The 12,421-nt window shown below is 43.9% G+C and overlaps 1 protein-coding gene across 2 annotated transcripts; it reads left to right on the forward strand.

Moving 5' to 3' along the window:
* The first annotated feature begins 1,450 nt into the window (after positions 1-1,450).
* On the forward strand, positions 1,451-12,209 carry LOC133145639 (leucine-rich repeat neuronal protein 3). 2 transcript variants are annotated; one of them, XM_061269288.1, is made up of 3 exons: positions 1,451-1,700; positions 6,320-6,805; positions 9,326-12,209. In XM_061269288.1, exon 3 carries the CDS (start codon positions 9,688-9,690, stop codon positions 11,806-11,808), a length of 2,121 nt encoding a protein of 706 aa, XP_061125272.1. In that variant the 5' UTR covers positions 1,451-1,700; positions 6,320-6,805; positions 9,326-9,687; the 3' UTR covers positions 11,809-12,209. The 2 variants fall into 2 exon arrangements, with proteins under 2 accessions (XP_061125272.1, XP_061125271.1); XM_061269287.1 differs by lacking the exon at positions 6,320-6,805.
* The last annotated feature ends 212 nt before the right edge of the window (positions 12,210-12,421 follow it).

Consider the following 12,421-nt stretch of genomic DNA (forward strand, 5'->3'; position numbering starts at 1 on the left):
AGCCTTGAGTTGGACACCCGTTGTCATCAAACGTTAGGCTGATGTAAAGCAATGTCTTGTTATACATAACGTGACATGACATAGCTGAATTCTTTTTTTTTTTTTTGGCAGGCAGGGGCTGGCTGGCAAAACCCAAACCATTCTTTGAAGGAGAAAAGTACAAGAAGCTATCAAACATCATCTAAAAATAACCAGGCAAATAATGACAATACATCATGCTTCATATGGGACGAGCCACAAAAACTTCTAATGTGAACACAAAGGCATCTTGTCGACAAATAAAACGTGCAATCTTGCCGTCGCTCTCTGGAGATGACAGCGAGAACCGTCACAAGTCACCAAAGACCAAACAGTCTGGGGAAATTAAAAATAGTCTTTCCAGTGTAACACATATTACCACTCTGAACATTCACCCTGCCGGGTCACTCCCTGCAATACGCCAACAAATTGTCTATTTATAACCTGATACACAAATAATGTAGCTGAAAACAATAAATGTCAGGTGGTGTGTCAGCTTGTTAGCCAAGCCTCCTCACCTCCAGTAGTTGTTGTTAATGGCTGCACGGTAAATTGCTGAGTCATCACACGTTGAAATGACAGGCACAGGTCACTCATTAAATTTCATAAAATTAATAAAATGCTACAACTGCAAAATCGGATGCACTGTGACATCACATACTGAAACGTATTAATGATTTGGAAAGAGTCCATCGGATACAAGCCAGCCTCCAGAAGAACTAACTTTTGGATCAGAACTCTACGGCCTGACAGTTGAGGGATGTCTCTGTCTCACTGAGAGGCTGCGGCTAACCCTGACCGACCTCCAGGATCATCAGTTTGTAGAACATTGTGTTAGAAAGCCTCCTGGGATCTGAGTGGGGAGCTCTGCAGCTAATAGGTACAGATATCCATTTATTTCCCTCGCTCTGCCTTTTTGCGGCACGCTGTAAAAAATAACCATAAAAATTGCATATTTGAATGGAATGGTGGTCAGTCCAAATATATTATTTTGACTTAACCCTAACCCAAAATATATTATTTGGACTTCTGAATTGCAAAACGTATCAATATAAAAATATTTGGCTCACAAAATAAAAGTAAAATCCTGACGTGATACTCGAATATTAAGTCTACTGTGAAATCCATGCATATTTATCTATATACATATATAGATTTATAAATATTCAGATTTATACATATGTGTGCACACAAGTTGTCAAAACGAAATGCAATATTGCATCGAGGAACATTTTTTGCAGCGTTCTTCCCCTCCAACAGACGAGAACCAGCGACTGTCAGGCATGACCGACAACTTAACTCGACCAATCAGAGGAGAGATGCAGTGAGCTCCTCTGACGCAATTGGCTGAAAACATGGGAGGCGGGGATTAAGTCCCCGAACACTAATGACTGGTGAGGAGGCGGCGGCGCGTCAACTCGGTCCGCCTGACACTCGGAGGACGGGGAGAGGGATGCTGCCTCCGTCAGCCTGTCTGAGGACGCCAAGGGAAGGACACGCGTGAGCCCCTTCTTTGTGTTTTCGCACACTTGGACTTTTTCAGAATTTCTTTCTTTCTTCGGGTTTGTTGGAGAGGAGCGCGTGCACGAAAGGACCGCACATTGTTGACTGGCATCTCGTCAGAGAACGGTGCACTTGACGGGAATATAGTGGCTGCTTCGAGATCCGCAATGTTCCGAACGGTAAGTTTACTTCGATTGAAGCTGCAATGCAAAGCTTTTTTTTGGGGGGGGGTTGGATTCAATGCTGGGCGATTGCATGCGCGCACCGAACGCTGCAAGTTAATTCAAATAAAGGCTGTTTTACGTCACCTTATCAGCCATTTTTTGTGTGTCCAACAAATAGCACCTTGTAAAAAAAAATAAAAAAATGCTGAAGCTGATGACGACAGTTTGGCCGCGATTGTGCGCGTTTTTTTTTTTTTTGCGCAACTACGCATAACGCGCGTCATGCGAGCACGCAGACGCGTGATCGACGTCGCGTTAACATGCAAAGAGGGCTTTGCTGGATGGTGCAAAGTGTGCAAGTGAAACGGCGCGCACTTGGATGTGTCCCCGGGTCGGGATTCACGAGCGCACACGTTTCGAAGAAATCCAATGATGGCAGCACCCCCTCCTTTCTTCCTCCATGGTTGCCACCATGTAAGTGCATTAGATATTTGCAAGCTTTATTTTCACCCCCCCCATGTGTGGGACATGCACACACTACTTTCTCTATCGGCTGAACTGATTCGGATGCCTTTGTGTCGTGCACCCGATGCGTAATTAAAGCCGCCACTGTGAGGCATCTTTGAGCTCCCCTCAGCATCCTCGCTGCATGTGCGCGTTCGTGCACACCCACACAGCAGGCATCTGGCAAAAGAGAGAGAGAGAGAGAGAGAGAAAGTGCAGTGCGTGCGTGCTCTCTCGTCTCACAGGGCGTTTATCTCGCGCTTCTCATGCCCTCTTGGTCCAAAATGTAAGTCACCCAGTGGATGATGTGAAGGCAGGTGGAGCACAATGCTGGCAGTTTGGCAAGAATACATTTGGCCTTCCCTGAGGGAGGGGGGGGGGGGGGGGGATAAAACGCACATTGGCATCACGTGGCACATTTAAATACTGAGGAAATCTTCATGCTTGCCGAGAGTCCTTGTTCCAAATGACCCTCCGGGGCAAGCAGTAAAGTCCGACAAGGAGTTTATGATTATTAAATGCATTGTTTCTCCTTGGCAGCGGGACAAAACAAAACAGTAGAGCACAGCACTAATGGCCTGCCTTCATTATTTTGGGCGCAAAACAAAATCAATATTACATGTCCACAACAAGTCATATGCTTAACGTGAATGGCTCGGGGAATTGACTATTGATCTTGATGCAATAAGGTGAGCTTGGCTGTGTGTGGTGGGAAAAGATATTGTACCCGCAGTGGCCTTGTGTAGACTTGGGGAACGTCAATCACACTGTGGGGGTTCGCTGTTATGCATTTCTTTGTATGCAGAGGGCAGCAAGTCCCAGGAAGGTGATGAATGTTTTGGGGGCGGGAACTAAAAAAATAAATAAATAAGAATCCCAGGATATCTCCTACGTTTGGCGCCAGGATAGTAACGAGATGCCGCAGGAGCTCACGCCGGGCGAAATGCATGTAAACATATTCACGCTAAAGCTGCGGGGGGGGTCGCTGATAGCATCCTGAGCTCCCAAAGAGTCAGAGAAAGACATTTAAAATGGAATAAGAGGGCAACAGGAAAGATGGAGTGCAGAGCTTTGTTCCGGAGATATTCGACAGGCTACATCAAAATGCCCGCAAACAAAAGGATGTATAAAAAGATTTTGTCACTGTGGCTTTTGCGAGACCATATCGAAAAGGTCACGGTGACATTTGATACGGCTTTTGTGTTGCGTGACTTATGCAATTTATTTTTGCATCTGGAAGCCGAATAATGCTCAATATAATCGCAAAAAATATCGTCAGTGCCGTCACGGAACTTTATTTATTAGGGGTTGTAATAAAAAAAATAAAAAAAACGATTTGAATCGGAATGTACTCGATCGAATCGGGAAACGGGTTTCGATTCATGCGATTGAATCAAACTGAATCAAGTCTTTCCACTTTCAAATACGAATTAGCGTACCGGAGAGAAATGCTACATTTACAATGCTAACAAGTTCATTCGCATACATGTAAATTGATAAACCTCTCGAACTGAGATGTATCCGACTCGTAATCCCACTGAATCGAATCGTTCCACTTTCAAATTGAACGAGACCATATTGAAATAGTTGAACATGATTGCAACGTATGCCAAGCATGGGAAGACAACCTAGATAACATCCAAGTTTTTTTTCTACATGGTCCATCTGTTCTACATTCCGACTGCTACGTACGTACACAACACGGCGGCGCCTTGGGCCTGATGAATCAATGATGAGTTTTCTCGTGCAGTGTTCAGAATCACAGAGTTGAACGCAAGTTAAACCAATGAAGACTAAGTTGAGGTAAGTTTAGTACATTTCTTCAGAGACGGGCCGATGAAAGCCGAAAAATCATAGCTTTAAATGTAATGGAATTAAGTAGCCAACAGAGGGCGACATTGAGTACAGGACCGATATCAAACTTAAGGCCCGGGGGGCCAGATACGATCAGTTGTTGTGGCCCACGAAGAAAAATTGCGCATTAAATTCACGTTATATGTTTTTACTATTACTAGTTATTAATCAGTTTGTTTTGTAGCCTATACCGTATATAAAAGACATGGCCCCCAAAAATACTTTGGCAAATTCAACTTGCAGATCATCGTTATTTTCCTCAGCTTTCAACTCCCACAACAAAGAGAAACAGCTGAAAATATGTTAAAAAAAAAAAAAGATCTCTTTCAGATCCCATCATGTTGGTCAAATTTGAAACCGCATCAAATCCATATAACAAAATTGCTGTGAATGTATGAAGGCCAAATCAAGTTGCTCTGCATTGGTGCATAATTCTCCCTATCATGGCAACTTCAGGCCGGCGGCGTGTTGACCTGCCATTTATTATTCGTATGAATACAGATAGCTGCGCATCTCCGAGGCAGCACACTTGCCACATTTGCACCTGCAGATTCAATTTGGCTCCGACTTTGAGGGATACGCCACTGGCGCCCCCCCCCTTTTCATTCTGGCTAGCAGCAATGCACGGTACATTATGCAGATTTTTTGTCAAGAGTGAGTGCGATTATACCGCCGCAAAAATGACTGTTGGACTCCTTGCTATGCTTTTGACCTTATCCGTGGCACCCTTAAGGTGGATACCTTGGTTTAATAGATGCAGTAAATTAGAAAGAACTCCAACGCTTCTCTACTATGTGTTTTACACCATCAGCGAATCGACGCTTGTATGTGTTTGCGCAACGCCGTTAATGCAGCGCTAGCTAGCGTTCGATAGCATTGCGTGTGTACTTTGAACCCAAGGGCAAGTCGTATCCAGGGAAGGGCTAAAAAAAAACAGAGACGGGGGTCCTGTGGTTAATTTGGAACATTGATTTTTGCATTAACGATCAACTCGCCAAAGGCCTCGTCTGTACAAGGAAGGAAACGCGTCCAACGCCAGCGTGCACACGGATTGCTTCATTATGCATACATGGCCCCGCAAAGAAGGTTTCCCTTTAATGGACCTCCTTCTTAGCTTGGTGAAAGTATAATAGTAAATCAATAAGGTGAAGGGCATAGGGAATGACAGTGAAGCCTCGCAGCCGTACCCACCCACCGAGGGGCTTAACCAGAGGATCGGAAGGGGCTTGGTCACGTCAAGTCAGTGTTACACACGTATGGCGTCTAGAAATGGAAATATTAGAGATGCACTTATTCACTATTGCCCTTTCAATTCATAGCTCAACATAAGGCCCGGGGGCCAGATACGGCCCACCGCATCGTTTTATGTGGCCCAGGAAGACATTCATGTGCCAATACTAAAATTACAAATTGTCTAATTATCTTTATCCTGGCCTTATTCCACCTTAAGGACGTTCATATTAGGGCTACTCACATTTTCTAAGGAAGCACTTAACAACAAATTCATAGTCATGTACCCCACATACACCTTGGTGGAGGCTCCATCCAATATGCTGCTCGTGGAGGAGCATTTTAAGGATAATTGTTTCCCCCAAGGACAGATTGTACTATCAATTACGAGATGGCCTACCTCTTGATCCACGCCGACCTGAAGGCGGGTTCCGTCAGAGAGAAAGATCCACATGGTCCAAAGTGAGCCTGACTTGTAGCTGCAGAAGCAAGCAGAAAGCAGCACGACTACAATTACTACTAGAAACTTGTGCAGACATAAAAAGGTTTATTGGAATCAAAGTAGACAGATTGAAGCTGGTTTGGAAAGGCAGATGAACACATTGGCTCATTAGTTCAACAGAGCTGTAATAAAAAGGATTTGAATAGAGAGAGAGGGCGAGTACAAACTCCAAAAAATACTTTTAGCACCACTCAGCAGAGGCAGAACCTTATTTAGATCATGAGTGTCAAACTCGAGGCCCGGGGTCCAGGTTAGGGCCTGCCACATCATTTTGTGTGTCGAATTTTGCATCGACCTTAAATTACAAAATTGTCTTCCCTTTAAAAAAAAATAGAGATATTTCTTGTCATTCTTATGACCTTTCGTCTTTTTAAAACATCTTTTTCTAGTCTCTGACACCCCTGACCATTCAGGCCTCCCCGTGGGCCAATACGCTCACCACCAAAACCGACGTTTTCCAAAGTCGGACAAATTCCCGCCACTTGGCGTACTTTGTATAGTATAAGTCATTTAATTTTCCTTTTTTTTTTTTTTTTTTTTACAGGTACTGTAGGTCACCCTGTAACCACACGGGGCACAGATGAATACCCAACCTGCGGCAAAGCAATCATCTTTATGTCCTTGCTCCACTAAATCTCATCCAAGCCCCATGAAGCCAGAGAGAAGATTTATAGCCCTTCTCAATAAACAGCATAAAACAAACAGTTCTGCCCGCTCGTTGGGCGACATGGCCGACTCGAGTCGGCCAGCAGGCCTGAATTAGTGCCGCAGAGCCACCCGGACCAACGCTTTTGTGCCCCTGGTGTGAACACTCATTAATTTAAAGTGGTCATATCTCACTGGTCTCCAATCAAAGTGTATTTGTGCCATTACTGTCCAGAACAGCCTCAGCGCATAATGGAGGTGGCCCAGTGGGAAAGGAAGTGCGAGACGCTGCCAAGAGATGAATGAAAAAGCTTTTCACCTTCAACTGTGATGAAAACTCATCCAATTTCAGCTTTATCATGATTAGCCTGACACAACTGCAAATGTGAGCACAAATGGTCCGTAAATGGTGTCATCTGGGCGCATATGTCAAAAAACCAAAGTGCCCAATAAAACATATGCCTGAGTTATATTTTTAAAAATAAATAAATAAATAAAAGGCGCAACACAAACAAAACCGCAGGGATTCCGACACATGCCGCACGAATGATTCCCTTCTTGTTCATCTTTTGACACCTGGGAGCTCGTGTTAGCTCCATGACTGAACACCTGACACTGACCTATAAAGGACCTCTTTCGGCTTTTGCGCAAATGTCAAAGCTGTAATGTGTGTCAAGTACTTTCAAGATTTGTAGCCGATAACTACCGGCTGTTGATGATGTAACGCTCGGTTGGAGATTTCAATGACTTTCCTGTAACAACTTACGCACGTCGAGCTTGTATTTGCCTTTCTAACATAACATAACATAACATAACATAACATAACATAACATAACATAACATAACATAACATAACATAACATAACATAACATAACATAACATAACATAACATAACATAACATAACATAACATAACATAACATAACATAACATAACATAACATAACATAACATAACATAACATATAATTTATAATATAATTTATAATATAATATAATATAATATAATATAATATAATATAATATAATATAATATAATATAATATAATATAATATAATATAATATAATATAATATAATATAATATAATATAATATAATATAATATAATATAATATAATATAATATAATATAAATATGTAATATAAATATATAATGTACATATATAATATAATATAAATATGTAATATAAATATATAATATACATATATAATATAATATAAATCTGTAATATAAATATATAATAATATAATATATATAATATAATATAATATATAATATATTATAATTCCAGCCAAATGTAAATTACGTCTCTATGTCGGCAATTACATCTGCTAGATTCAAGATTGAGTTTGAAACCAGTGCCTGCACTATTTGTCACGCCCATTTCCAAACATATCGTCGATGATCACCGAGAGCAACGCGTACTCATTTAATGCCAAGGAATTGTGTTTGCAAGACACACCAGCTTGTAAATTGTTAGTTAAACCGTCCTAATCTCACCCTACATTTAATCAATGCGGGCCAGATAACGCTGAACGTTAAACAAAAAAGGGGTAATGATTCCTTCTCTCAAACAGTCACAAAATACAAGTGAGGCATTGCTCCCACTGGCCGAGGTGTCCTGGGTGAGGTTCACTAAGTAGTTCATGTCCACAATGAAGCTCAGCCTGTTCTATCAGAATGCTTTGCAGCTTATTAAAGTGCCCGATTGCTTTAGGAAAAAAACACTTCAAGTCGTCGTGCACTGGCTGAACATTCCCCCATTCCTTCCACTTCTCAGCTCGTGCTGGAGCAAAGGTTGAGAAATGAACCCCTGGCACGGCAAACTGCAGCATTTCTGCAGCGTTCGTGGCCATTTATTTATATATTTTCATTGTTGGCTATTTTATTCCCCGCGTCTCCCTTGTGACCACTGAGGTGGAAACAGCGGCTGTGATGAAATGAAACCATTTTTCTTTTCTGGTCCTGGCTTTCCAGCCATCGTCATAATTTACCCTCATTTTATCGGGCCCGGAATATCACTAGCGCCATCAAAACGCATCTCTCATTAATCTCATTAAGAGGCATTTACAAATGTCACGGTTACAAAATCAAGTCTGAGCCGTGGCCACGTGACGAGGTCATAAGGTCACGGAAACAAATAGAAGACTGGATATCCGAGAGGATATTTGAATGCAAAAAAAATATTTCTTGATAACAACACGGCATTAACAGGGTTTGACCATTTGATTATTTATTTCTATTTCTTATTATAGTAGAAGGAAAATATCAGTGCGTCTGTTTATGCTGACATTGCGAATGACACGTGACTCTCCTTTGCACAATTGCTTGTAATTTGCAAACAATCAAGACGTAAATATTTCCCACGACCCCCCCACGTGCGCAGTTTGTGTTTGCAGGGCATTCCGTGTCTTTATGAAGAATGAAAAGCAAATTCATTTGATTATCCCAATGTCATGATGGCCGTGACATTAATTATCCTCCATTACAAAAAGCTTATTGTTAGCTGTTTACATCCGCAAACGGCACTCGGTTCAAGCTTGCACTTTCCCCCTGGCTGCCTGTCGACTTGTTGCTATGGTGACTGACATATTACAGAGATTTCCAAGGAGCTTCCCATGCGCCTAATATTTAAGCCGCAGGACGTCGGCCAGTTGGGAATCCTAATAAAGCTTCCGTTTTAACCAATAACAGACTGGCATTAGGGCAAATGGCATTTTCCAAAAAAAAAAAAATGCCCAGAAGGTCAAGCATTTTTAAAAGCATGGCTCTGTTCTAAAGTGAGTGTGAATAAATGTCAACATATATCACTATGCCTTAATAATAAATGTCAACACGTCCAAATGGTTGGCCCCGTTACATGTTATTACGTCTCGCTCATTCATGGCTCGTTTCTTGTCTTACAGGTTGGAATGGACCGGGCAGTGGACGACAATCAGCCGGGACGTCTGTCTTTCTAAAGAGAAGGAGAGATTTTACGGATGCTCCAACCCAATTCCTCTGGTCTACCTGACTGCAGTCTTGGCCCTGCACCCTGACTTTGAGTGATTAGCAATTGCCTCCAAGGGCAATTGCACAGCAAGACAAGAACAACAACAACAACAAAACGAGTCTCTTGAGAGTTTTCGGGGAAGCTCTGCTGCAGTGGAATGTGGAGGTGGCAGGGCTGGTGAGTCATTCACCTCAGCAGATGCAACAAATTATTCATCACCCGTGAACAGCGAAGAATACATAATTTAGGAGGACCGATTTCCGACCGGAGACCAATATGAAGGAGGTGTCGTTTGTGGATCGTCTCTTTGTCGGCTTGGCCGTGGCTTCTTTTGTTGTGGCCGTTGATAAACGGCCGGACTGCCCCAAACTTTGCGTATGCGAGGACAGACCCTGGTTCTCCCCGAGTTCTGTATACATGGAGGCCCAGACTGTTGACTGTAATGATTTGGGACTGTTTAACCTGCCGGAGAAACTACCCGTGGGTACACAAGTACTGTTACTGCAAACGAATAATGTTGCAAAAATAGACAACCCCTTGGATTACCTCGCCAACATCACCGAGATTGATTTATCGCAAAATAACATCTCGTCCATGAACGACGTCCATCTCGGGATTCTGTCTCAGCTTCTGTCGCTACATATGGAGGAGAACCGAATACAAGAACTTCCCGACCGATGTCTGGCGGAGGTGGCGAATCTTCAAGAGCTCTATCTCAATCACAACCTCATCTCCTTCATTTCCAAAATGGCTTTCCAGGGTCTCGGCAAGCTTCTACGACTCCATCTCAATTCTAATAAGCTGAAAGTGATTCGCAGAGAGTGGTTCCAACCCATGCCCAACCTGGAGATTCTAATGATCGGCGAGAATCCCGTGCTCTCTATCGACGAGATGAATTTCAAACCTCTCGGCAGCCTCCGCAGTCTGGTTCTCACCAGAATGAACCTGTCGCAGCTCCCCGACAAGGCTTTGGTGGGCCTCGATAACTTAGAAAGCATTTCCTTCTATGATAACACTTTCCCGGAGGTGCCGCATTCCGCCTTGAGAAATGCAAAAAACTTGAAATTTTTGGATCTGAATAAAAATCCAATTGCCAGAATACAGCGAGGGGATTTTGTGGACATGCTGCATTTAAAGGAGCTGGGGATTAATAGCATGCCGGAGCTTGTCTCCATCGACAGCTTCGCCCTCAATAATCTGCCTGAGCTCACCAAAATAGAAGCCACCAATAACCCCAAACTATCTTACATTCACCCCAACGCGTTCTACAAACTGCCGCGGCTGGAAACGCTCATGCTCAACGGCAACGCTCTCAGCGCCCTCCACAGAATTACCGTGGAGTCGCTGCCAAATCTCAGAGAGGTTAGCATGCATAGCAACCCCATTCGCTGCGACTGCGTGGTACGCTGGATGAACATGAACAAGACCAACATTCGCTTCATGGAGCCCGACTCGCTCTACTGCGTCGAGCCTCCGGAGTACGAGGGCCAGCATGTCCGACAGGTTCACTTCAGGGAGATGATGGAGATTTGTCTGCCGCTCATATCCCCCGAAAGTATGCCCGGGCACATCCGAGTACGGAGCAGGAACTCCGTGTCGCTCCATTGCAGGGCCTTTGCCGAACCCGAGCCGGAGATCTACTGGATCACCCCGTCCGGGAATAAAGTCATGCCCAACACGGTGTCCGATAAGTTCTACATGCACCCGGAAGGGACCTTTGACATCTACGACATCACCGAAAAAGAAGCGGGTCCTTACACTTGCGTGGCCCACAACGTCGTCGGAGCCGATCTCAAGTCGGTTTCCGTGGAGGTGAACGGATATTTCCCACAACCCGCAAACGGTTCTCTGGATGTCAAGGTCAAGTCGGTCGAGACCAACGCCGTCCTGGTTTGGTGGAAGTCGAGTCCGGGCGCACTGGCTCCAAGTATTAAATGGTACGCCCTGTCAAACGCTCACCATCCTGCCGCTTCCTTTTCCACCAGGGTGCCCTCTGACATCCAAATGTACAACCTTACCCATCTCAGCCCTGCCACTCAGTATATAGTATGCGTGGACGTCCGCAGTATCCATTACAAGCACGACACCAAATGTGTCAATGTCACCACCAAGGGATTAGAGCTCACGGGCAAGGACACGGAAAAATGGGACACGGCGCTAATCACATCCTTTGGTGTGCTCCTAGCTGGAATTTCACTGGGCTGTCTACTTATTTATGTGTCTCTGAGGATCCACCAACTTAATGGGGATTTAAGGAAAGGCGACTCCAAAGCTTTGCTGTTACCGACGGAAGCTTCAGACGGGCGCCCGACTTTCTTTCGCTTTTCCGGTAGGGTGCTGCCGAATGGTGTGGAAGTGAAAGCGACGGTCATCAACGTATCTGACAATGCCTTTTAAGGAGCTACGCCGATTGGACTCGACTGGAGGCAGGTTGGACGACTACTGTTTAAAAAGCAACCCCATGGCTCAGATACTCTACGATTGGACTGGGATGGAACAATGTCAACTGAAAATCCCAGTCCAGGAACTCAGCTGATGGGGTGGGCTTAGCAACTACGACGTACATTGACCGGTCGGATGAGGCGATTAACTGCCAGAAGACGGAAAACACGGTTGGCGGAAAGAAAAGTTATGGAATGATCACGAGAGGGAGGGTCAGATCTATTGTAACTGACTGTTCAATTTGTTCAAGTTGTGGAACTGTCTGTGTGGTCCCAAGCAATACCGTCTGTGCTTTGTCAAACATCCATAGGCGAGTTAGCGAAACAATAATAACACCTGTCTATACCGGGGTGGGGGGGGGGGGGGGGGGGGTTTAGTAGATTAGACAAATAACAGTGGTGTAAAGCCTTTTGATGAAACATACCCTCTTTTGTATTTAAGATAAATTCTTTTTTTTTTTCATGGAACTATTGTTATATATTCTATTACGTTAATGTTACCACAGCTCCACTGTATCGCAGCAGTTTAAATAATTGGCTTGGAAGTTTAGGCAAGTGGCTGACTATGT

This window comes from Syngnathus typhle, linkage group LG21, assembly GCF_033458585.1.
Source record: "Syngnathus typhle isolate RoL2023-S1 ecotype Sweden linkage group LG21, RoL_Styp_1.0, whole genome shotgun sequence".
Lineage (NCBI taxonomy): Eukaryota > Metazoa > Chordata > Actinopteri > Syngnathiformes > Syngnathidae > Syngnathus > Syngnathus typhle.